General features: G+C 61.3%; 1 protein-coding gene across 1 annotated transcript; it reads left to right on the forward strand.

The window, feature by feature from the left end:
* The first annotated feature begins 1893 nt into the window (after positions 1-1893).
* WDR45B (WD repeat domain 45B) lies at positions 1894-8643 on the forward strand. The gene is made up of 8 exons (XM_073660294.1): positions 1894-1994; positions 3105-3192; positions 4120-4214; positions 4290-4480; positions 4669-4754; positions 4834-4935; positions 7282-7403; positions 7668-8643. Exons 1-8 carry the CDS (start codon positions 1898-1900, stop codon positions 7772-7774), a joined length of 888 nt encoding a protein of 295 aa, XP_073516395.1. The 5' UTR covers positions 1894-1897; the 3' UTR covers positions 7775-8643.
* Positions 8644-10492: the final 1849 nt, after the last annotated feature.

The following is a 10492-nucleotide window of genomic DNA, read 5'->3' on the forward strand; positions in this document are numbered from 1 at the left end:
AATGGGGGGGGGGGGATGGAGCAGGACACAGCAATGGGGGGGGGGGGGGATGGAGCAGGACACCAGCAATGGGGGGGGGGGGGGATGGAGCAGGACACCAGCAATGGGGGGGGGGATGGAGCAGGACACCAGCAATGGGGGGGGGGTGGAGCAGGACACCAGCAATGGGGGGGGGGGGATGGAGCAGGACACCAGCAATGGGGGGGGGGGATGGAGCAGGACACCAGCAATGGGGGGGGGGGGATGGAGCAGGACACCAGCAATGGGGGGGGGGGAGGGGACGGAGCAGGACACCAGCAATGGGGGGGGAGGGGGACGGAGCAGGACACCAGCAATGGGGGGGGGGGGACGGGGGGGGCAGGACACCAGCAATGGGGGGACGGGGGGGGGCAGGACACCAGCAATGGGGGGGGAGGGGATGGAGCAGGACACCAGCAATGGGGGGGTGGCGGAGGGGATGGAGCAGGACACCAGCAATGGGGGGGGGGGGCGGAGGGGATGGAGCAGGACACCAGCAATGGGGGGGGGGGGCGGAGGGGATGGAGCAGGACACCAGCAATGGGGGGGGCGGAGGGGATGGAGCAGGACACCAGCAATGGGGGGGGGGGTGGAGCAGGACACCAGCAATGGGGGGGGGGGGTGGAGCAGGACACCAGCAATGGGGGGGAGGGGATGGAGCAGGACACCAGCAATGGGGGGGGGAGGGGATGTAGCAGGACACCAGCAATGCGGGGGGGGGGAGCAGGACACCAGCAATGCGGGGGGGGAGGGGGGGGGCAGGACACCAGCAATGGGGGGGGGGGGGGACGGAGCAGGACACCAGCAATGCGGGGGGGGGAGGGGGGGGGCAGGACACCAGCAATGGGGGGGGGGGAGGGGACGGAGCAGGACACCAGCAATGGGGGGGGGGGGTGGAGCAGGACACCAGCAATGGGGGGGGAGGGGATGGAGCAGGACACCAGCAATGGGGGGGGGGAGGGGATGTAGCAGGACACCAGCAATGCGGGGGGGGGGGAGCAGGACACCAGCAATGCGGGGGGGGGAGGGGGGGGCAGGACACCAGCAATGGGGGGGGGGGGGGACGGAGCAGGACACCAGCAATGCGGGGGGGGGAGGGGGGGGGCAGGACACCAGCAATGGGGGGGGGGGAGGGGACGGAGCAGGACACCAGCAATGGGGGGGACGGGGGAGGGGATGGAGCAGGACTCCAGCAATGGGGGGGGGGGGGCGGAGGGGATGGAGCAGGACACCAGCAATGGGGGGGGGGCGGAGGGGATGGAGCAGGACACCAGCAATGGGGGGGGGGGGGGCGGAGCAGGACACCAGCAATGGGGGGGGGGGCGGAGCAGGACACCAGCAATGGGGGGGGGGGCGGAGCAGGACACCAGCAATGGGGGGGGGGGGTGGAGCAGGACACCAGCAATGGGGGGGGGGGGGATGGAGCAGGACACCAGCAATGGGGGGGGGAGGGGATGGAGCAGGACACCAGCAATGCGGGGGGGGGGAGGGGGGCAGGACACCAGCAATGGGGGGGGGGCGGAGGGGATGGAGCAGGACACCAGCAATGGGGGGGGGGCGGAGGGGATGGAGCAGGACACCAGCAATGGGGGGGGGCGGAGGGGATGGAGCAGGACACCAGCAATGGGGGGGGGGATGGAGCAGGACACCAGCAATGGGGGGGGGGATGGAGCAGGACACCAGCAATGGGGGGGGGAGGGGATGGAGCAGGACACCAGCAATGGGGGGGGGGATGGAGCAGGACACCAGCAATGGGGGGGGGAGGGGATGGAGCAGGACACCAGCAATGGGGGGGGGGGGGGGGGGGGTCGAGTCGGGGGCGGAGCAGGGCACCTTCGCGGACCAGTCATTAACCCTTTCACCTCTCCTGGCAGAGTTCATGGAGGGCGGCATTGGATACGTGGAGATGTTGTTCCGCTGTAACTATCTCGCTCTTGTCGGAGGAGGGAAGAAGCCAAAATATCCACCCAACAAAGGTGAGACCACCGTATGCCTCCCAGGCTCCTCCCCCCGTGCGTGCGTCCTCCCAGGCTCCTCCCCCCGTGCGTGCGTCCTCCCAGGCTCCTCCCCCCGTGCGTGCGTCCTCCCAGGCTCCTCCCCCCGTGCGTGCGTCCTCCCAGGCTCCTCCCCCCGTGCTTGCGTCCTCCCAGGCTCCTCCCCCCGTGCGTGCGTCCTCCCAGGCTCCTCCCCCCCGTGCGTGCGTCCACCCAGGCTCCTCCCTCCCGTGCGTGCGTCCTCCCAGGCTCCTCCCTCCCGTGCGTGCGTCCTCCCAGGCTCCTCCCCCCGTGCGTGCGTCCTCCCAGGCTCCTCCCTCCCGTGCGTGCGTCCTCCCAGGCTCCTCCCCCCCGTGCGTGCGTCCTCCCAGGCTCCTCCCCCCCGTGCGTGCGTCCTCCCAGGCTCCTCCCCCCCGTGCGTGCGTCCTCCCAGGCTCCTCCCTCCCGTGCGTCCTCCCAGGCTCCTCCCCCCCGTGCGTGCGTCCTCCCAGGCTCCTCCCCCCCGTGCGTGCGTCCTCCCAGGCTCCTCCCTCCCGTGCGTGCGTCCTCCCAGGCTCCTCCCCCCCGTGCGTGCGTCCTCCCAGGCTCCTCCCCCCCGTGTGTGCGTCCTCCCAGGCTCCTCCCCCCGTGCGTGCGTCCTCCCAGGCTCCTCCCCCCCGTGCGTGCGTCCTCCCAGGCTCCTCCCCCCCGTGCGTGCGTCCTCCCAGGCTCCTCCCCCCCGTGCGTGCGTCCTCCCAGGCTCCTCCCCCCCGTGCGTGCGTCCTCCCAGGCTCCTCCCTCCCGTGCGTCCTCCCAGGCTCCTCCCCCCCGTGCGTGCGTCCTCCCAGGCTCCTCCCTCCCGTGCGTGCGTCCTCCCAGGCTCCTCCCCCCCGTGCGTGCGTCCTCCCAGGCTCTTCCCCCCCGTGCGTGCGTCCTCCCAGGCTCCTCCCCCCCGTGCGTGCGTCCTCCCAGGCTCCTCCCTCCCGTGCGTCCTCCCAGGCTCCTCCCCCCCGTGCGTGCGTCCTCCCAGGCTCCTCCCCCCCGTGCGTGCGTCCTCCCAGGCTCCTCCCCCCCGTGCGTTAGTCTTCACTCCCCGTGTTCTGACTCTTCCAGTTATGATCTGGGACGACCTGAAGAAGAAAACTGTGATTGAGATCGAGTTCTCAACAGAGGTGAAGGCTGTGAAGCTGCGCAGGGACAGGTAACCACGGCGGGGACTCCTGGGAGTGTGGGCGGGGTCTGGTGCTGACGGTGTGGGCGGGGTCTGGTGCTGATGGTGTGGGCGGGGTCTGGTGCTGATGGTGTGGGCGGGGTCTGGTGCTGATGGTGTGGGCGGGGTCTGGTGCTGGCGGGGGTGGGCGGGGGTTCTGGTGCTGATGGGGGGGTGGGCGGGGGGTTCTGGTGCTGATGGGGGGGTGGGCGGGGGGTTCTGGTGCTGATGGGGGGGGTGGGCGGGGGGTTCTGGTGCTGATGGGGGGGGTGGGTGGGGGGTCTGGTGCTGATGGGGGGGGTGGGTGGGGGGTCTGGTGCTGATGGGGGGGGTGGGTGGGGGGTCTGGTGCTGATGGGGGGGGTGGGTGGGGGGGTCTGGTGCTGATGGGGGGGGTGGGTGGGGGTTCTGGTGCTGATGGGGGGGTGGGTGGGGGGTCTGGTGCTGATGGGGGGGGTGGGTGGGGGGTCTGGTGCTGATGGGGGGGGTGGGTGGGGGGTCTGGTGCTGATGGGGGGGTGGGTGGGGGGTCTGGTGCTGATGGGGGGGGTGGGTGGGGGGTCTGGTGCTGATGGGGGGGGTGGGTGGGGGGTCTGGTGCTGATGGGGGGGGTGGGTGGGGGGTCTGGTGCTGATGGGGGGGGTGGGTGGGGGTTCTGGTGCTGATGGGGGGGGTGGGTGGGGGTTCTGGTGCTGATGGGGGGGGTGGGTGGGGGTTCTGGTGCTGATGGGGGGGGTGGGTGGGGGGTCTGGTGCTGATGGGGGGGGTGGGTGGGGGGTCTGGTGCTGGCGGGGGTGGGTGGGGGGTCTGGTGCTGGCGGGGGGTCTGGTGCTGGCGGGGGTGGGTGGGGGGTCTGGTGCTGATGGTGTGGGCGGGGGGTCTGGTGCTGACCGGGCACTGACCATCGTCCTGTGTTGTAGGATCGTGGTGGTGCTGGACTCCATGATAAAGGTCTTCACCTTCACCCACAACCCCCATCAGCTTCACGTCTTCGAGACCTGCTACAATCCTAAAGGTGAGGAGCGGGGGGCTTCCTCCCTGCTGGACCACCACCCTCATCATCCTGACACTGACACTTCCTTCCCTTCAGGCCTGTGCGTCTTGTGTCCAAACAGCAATAACTCATTCCTGGCCTTCCCGGGGGCCCACACCGGCCACGTGCAGATTGTAGACCTGGCCAGCACTGAGAAGCCCCCCGTGGACATCCCGGCACATGAGGGGGTCCTGAGCTGCATCGCTCTCAATCTACAAGGGACCAGAATCGCCACCGCGTCAGAGAAGGTGATGGCACAGTGATGTCTGTAGGTGGCGCCGAGGATCTGTGGGATGGATCAGTAATGTCTGCTCGGCGAGGATGGGCCCTGCAGACAGGACTAATCAATGCCACATGTGGTCTGGTCTGGTCGGGTCGGGCCGCCCCCCGGGGTCCGGCCGGTCCACCCCTGACGGCTGTGATTCTGTCCTTACAGGGAACGCTCATCAGGATATTCGACACAACGTCTGGACATTTAATCCAGGAGCTGCGCAGAGGATCACAGGCCGCCAACATCTACTGGTCAGGAGAGAGGGCTGCTGGGTAACGGGCAGGATCTGAGCTCTCTGATTGGCTGATGAGGCTCCCTCTTATCTTGTAGCATAAACTTCAATGAGGACGCCTCTCTGATCTGCGTCTCCAGTGATCACGGGACGGTGCACATATTTGCAGCAGAAGATCCCAAGAGAAACAAACAGTCCAGGTAATTGGAGGGGATCACAGCTGAGGGTCCAGAGCATTGTATCTGGAGGGATACTGAAAACTGCAGCCACCACTAGGGGGAGCACACTGCATATAGAGGGATAGGAGGAGCTGCAGCCACCACTAGGGGGAGCTCACTGCATATAGAGGGATAGGAGGAGCTGCAGCCACCACCAGGGGGAGCTCACTGCATATAGAGGGATATGAGGAGCTGCAGCCACCACTGGGGGAGCTCACTGCATATAGAGGGATACGAGGAGCTGCGGCCACCACTAGGGGGAGCACACTGAATATAGAGGAATATAAGGAGCTGCAGCCACCACTAGGGGGAGCACACTGCATATAGAGGCATATAAGGAGCTGCAGCCACCACTAGGGGGAGCGCACTGCATATAGAGGGATATGAGGAGCTGCAGCCACCACTGGGGGAGCACACTGAGTATAGAGGAATATAAGGAGCTGCAGCCACCACTAGGGGAGCACATTGCATATAGAGGGATACTAAGAACTGCTGGCACCAGTAGGGGGAGCACACTGCATATATACGGATACGAGGAGCTGCGGCCACCACTAGGTGGAGCACACTGCATATAGAGGGATATGAGGAGCTGCAGCCACCACTGGGGGAGCACACTGCATATAGAGAGATATGAGGAGCTGCAGCCACCACTGGGGGAGCACACTGCATATAGAGGGATATGTGGAGCTGCAGCCACCACTGGGGGAGCACACTGCATATAGAGGGATACGAGGAGCTGCAGCCACCACTGGGGGAGCACACTGCATATAGAGGGATATGAGGAGCTGCAGCCACCACTAGGGGGAGCACACTGCATATAGAGGGATACTAAGAACTGCTGGCACCAGTAGGGGGAGCACACTGCATATATACGGATACGAGGAGCTGCGGCCACCACTAGGTGGAGCACACTGCATATAGAGGGATATGAGGAGCTGCAGCCACCACTGGGGGGAGCACACTGCATATAGAGGCATATAAGGAGCTGCAGCCACCACTGGGGGAGCACACTGCATATAGAGGAATATAAGGAGCTGCAGCCACCACTGGGGAAGCACACTGCATATAGAGGAATATAAGGAGCTGCAGCCACCACTAGGGGGAGCACACTGCATATAGAGGAATATAAGGAGCTGCAGCCACCACTGGGGGAGCACACTGCATATAGAGGCATATAAGGAGCTGCAGCCACCACTGGGGGAGCACACTGCATATAGAGGGATATGTGGAGCTGCAGCCACCACTGGGGGAGCACACTGCATATAGAGAGATATGAGGAGCTGCAGCCACCACTGGGGGAGCACACTGCATATAGAGGGATATGTGGAGCTGCAGCCACCACTGGGGGAGCACACTGCATATAGAGGCATATAAGGAGCTGCAGCCACCACTGGGGGAGCACACTGCATATAGAGGGATATGTGGAGCTGCGGCCACCACTAGGTGGAGCACACTGCATATAGAGGGATATGAGGAGCTGCAGCCACCACTGGGGGGAGCACACTGCATATAGAGGCATATAAGGAGCTGCAGCCACCACTGGGGGAGCACACTGCATATAGAGGAATATAAGGAGCTGCAGCCACCACTGGGGAAGCACACTGCATATAGAGGAATATAAGGAGCTGCAGCCACCACTAGGGGGAGCACACTGCATATAGAGGAATATAAGGAGCTGCAGCCACCACTGGGGGAGCACACTGCATATAGAGGCATATAAGGAGCTGCAGCCACCACTGGGGGAGCACACTGCATATAGAGGGATATGTGGAGCTGCAGCCACCACTGGGGGAGCACACTGCATATAGAGAGATATGAGGAGCTGCAGCCACCACTGGGGGAGCACACTGCATATAGAGGGATATGTGGAGCTGCAGCCACCACTGGGGGAGCACACTGCATATAGAGAGATATGAGGAGCTGCAGCCACCACTGGGGGAGCACACTGCATATAGAGGGATATGTGGAGCTGCAGCCACCACTGGGGGAGCACACTGCATATAGAGGGATACGAGGAGCTGCAGCCACCACTGGGGGAGCACACTGCATATAGAGGGATATGAGGAGCTGCAGCCACCACTGGGGGAGCACACTGCATATAGAGATATGAGGAGCTGCAGCCACCACTGGGGGAGCACACTGCATATAGAGGGATATGTGGAGCTGCAGCCACCACTGGGGGAGCACACTGCATATAGAGAGATATGAGGAGCTGCAGCCACCACTGGGGGAGCACACTGCATATAGAGGGATATGAGGAGCTGTTGCCACCACTAGGGGGCACTCACTGCATATAACTGCCCGTGACTCTGTCTCCTGTCGTTTCAGTTTGGCCTCCGCCAGTTTCCTCCCCAAATACTTCAGCTCTAAGTGGAGCTTCTCCAAGTTTCAGGTTCCCTCTGGATCGCCTTGCGTTTGTGCCTTTGGAACAGAACCAAACTCCGTCATAGGTGAGTGTGGCCGGCGTGGCAACCCGGTGCTAGTAGTACCTCCAGAAATAGGCTGACCTCGCCTCCTCGGTGGCCACCTTCCAGCCTTCCTCTAACACCTCTGGTGTGATGGTGGCCATTACTGCAAAACCGTTGATTTCCTGATAACCAGCAGTGGGCAGTAGGGAGGGTTTAGGGTCGGGGACATTTTGCTTCCGGCAGGGTTGTCGCTGCAGCTCTGGCTGTGAGCGGGGTAAAGGCTCTGACCTCTCTCTCTCTTCGCAGCTATCTGCGCGGACGGCAGCTACTACAAATTCCAGTTCAACCAGAAGGGCGAGTGCACACGAGACGTCTACGCGCAGTTTTTAGAAATGACGGACGACAAGCTCTGAGAACGGACTCCATGGTGGGACGGCGGCGGCCATGCTGGGGGGGGGGGGGTCTTCACTCCAAAATACTGACTTAAAAAAAAAACTCCATGACGTATTTCTTTTTCTCGTGATCCATGCGGTCACCTGGGCGGTGGTGGCAGCGACGACGCTTTTCACGGCCGTCAATCATTCTGATTATTTTTTTCCATTGGTTTCCTGGAGATTAACACTCGTAAATGAAGAAAGATTCCGGAACGTTCCGGACAGATCGCAGTATTAACAGTAACGGCCGGACCCCATAATGTATATATGTGTAACGTCCAGGAGGAAAACTCCCATCGTGCGTCGCTCTGTGCAGGGAAACGGGTGCCGTTAGCAGTGCAGCTTGTGACCCAGTCCTGCTCCGCCTGCAGCTCGTGACTGTAGACTGATCTGTGCTGCTGCGTTTAGCTCCCAGAGCATCGCTTCACCAGAAAACCGTTACTTAAAGGGGCCCTCCATTTTGATCTGAAACTGGTTGCTAGGGATGTTACTGCCTATTTTTAGTCTGGAAATGTATCCTTAGCAACCTGGAATGTCAGACAAAACTTTTTGTCCATGCAGCTGCAATACCAGAGTCGGCCACCGGGGTGGAGGTGGCGCTGTTTCCGGGAGCTTGGACCATATCACACTAACCCCAACCACTAATGGCGGTTCAGCCCTTGTTATACTGGAGCTGAGGGGATCTTGTACCCAATACTAAACCTTTTATGTAGATTTTGGGAGTGTCGTTTCTGCATGTGGCTTTAGTGCAATTAATCAAGATTTTTTTTTTCCCCTCCTTTTTGTTTTGCACAAATGTTTGTAAAATGTTAATGCTTTTTAATAAAAAAAACCAAAACAACAAAAAAGCCCAAATTATACGATCGGCTCTTCATGTTCTATGGCGACGATGGCCTGCAGCAATGGACCTCCCCCCTGCTGCTGCTCCTCTCCTCCGGGAGAGACATTGGGGATACTGCAACTTCGTCCCCCTCCTCCATGTAAAGGAAATGCATCGAGGATACCGCAGCTGCGTCCCCCTCCTCCACGTAAAGGAAATGCATTGAGGACACCGCAGCTGCGTCCCCCTCCTCCACGTAAAGGAAATGCATCGAGGATACCGCAGCTGCGTCCCCCTCCTCCCACGTAAAGGAAATGCATCGAGGACACCGCAGCTGCGTCCCCCTCCTCCACGTAAAGGAAATGCATCGAGAACACCGCAGCTGCGTCCCCCTCCTCCAGTAAAGGAAATGCATCGAGGACACCGCAGCTGCGTCCCCCTCCTCCACGTAAAGGAAATGCATCGAGGATACCGCAGCTGCGTCCCCCTCCTCCACGTAAAGGAAATGCATCGAGGATACCACAGCTTCGTCCCCCTCCTCCACGTATAGGAAATACACCGAGGATACCGCAGCTTCGTCCCCCTCCTCCACGTATAGGAAACACGTCGAGGATACCGCAGATTTGTCCCCCACCTCCACGTATAGGAAACACGTCGAGGATACCGCAGATTTGTCCCCCACCTCCACGTATAGGAAATACGCCGAAGATACCGCAGCTTCATCCCCCTCCTCCACGTATAGGAAATACGCCGAAGATACCGCAGCTTCATCCCCCTCCTCCACGTATAGGAAATACACCGAGGATACCGCAGCTTCATCCCCCTCCTCCACATATAGGAAATGCATCGAGGATACCGCAGCTTCTTCCCCCCTCCTCCATATATGGAAAATACGCCGAGGATATCGCAGCTTCATCCCCCTCCTCCACGTATAGGAAATACGCCGAGGATATCACAGCTTCGTCCCCCTCCTCCACATATAGGAAACACGTCGAGGATATCGCAGCTTCGTCCCCCTCCTCCACGTATAGGAAATACGCCGAGGATATCGCAGCTTCGTCCCCCTCCTCCACGTATAGGAAATACGCCGAGGATAGCGTAGCTTCGTCCCCCTCCTCCACGTATAGGAAATATGCTGAGGATACCGTAGCTTCGTCCCCCTCCTCCACATATAGGAAATATGCTGAGGATACCGTAGCTTCGTCCCCCTCCTCCACATATAGGAAACACGTCGAGGACACCGCAGCTTCGTCCCCCACCTCCACGTATAGAAAGTACGCCGAGGATATCGCAGCTTCGTCCCCCTCCTCCACGTATAGGAAATACGCCGAGGATATCACAGCTTCGTCCCCCTCCTCCAGGTATAGGAAACACGTCGAGGATATCGCAGCTTCGTCCCCCTCCTCCATGTATAGGAAATACGCCGAGGATATCGCAGCTTCGTCCCCCTCCTCCACGTATAGGAAATACGCCGAGGATATCGCAGCTTCGTCCCCCTCCTCCACGTATAGGAAATATGCTGAGGATACCGTAGCTTCGTCCCCCTCCTCCACATATAGGAAACACGTCGAGGACACCGCAGCTTCGTCCCCCACCTCCACGTATAGAAAGTACGCCGAGGATACCGCAGCTTCGTCCCCCTCCTCCACGTATAGGAAATACGCCGAGGATACCGTAGCTTCGTCCCCCTCCTCCACATATAGGAAACACGTCGAGGACACCGCAGCTTCGTCCCCCACCTCCACGTATAGAAAGTACGCCGAGGATACTGCAGCTTCGTCCCCCTCCTCCACGTATAGGAAATATGCCGAGGATACCGTAGCTTCGTCCCCCTCCTCCACATATAGGAAACACGTCGAGGACACCGCAGCTTCGTC

Source organism: Phyllobates terribilis, unplaced genomic scaffold (assembly GCF_046119375.1).
Source record: "Phyllobates terribilis strain yellow unplaced genomic scaffold, ASM4611937v1 Scaffold_25__1_contigs__length_18738178, whole genome shotgun sequence".
NCBI lineage: Eukaryota > Metazoa > Chordata > Amphibia > Anura > Dendrobatidae > Phyllobates > Phyllobates terribilis.

Bases quoted from the DNA above. Each gene is read 5' to 3' on its own strand.
- WDR45B (XM_073660294.1), top strand. From the start codon at position 1,898: ATGGAGGGCGGCATTGGATACGTGGAGATGTTGTTCCGCTGTAACTAT. The intron at 1,995-3,104 runs GTGAGACCACCG...TGACTCTTCCAG, and splicing joins AAAATATCCACCCAACAAAG to TTATGATCTGGGACGACCTG. The intron at 3,193-4,119 runs GTAACCACGGCG...CCTGTGTTGTAG, and splicing joins GTGAAGCTGCGCAGGGACAG to GATCGTGGTGGTGCTGGACT.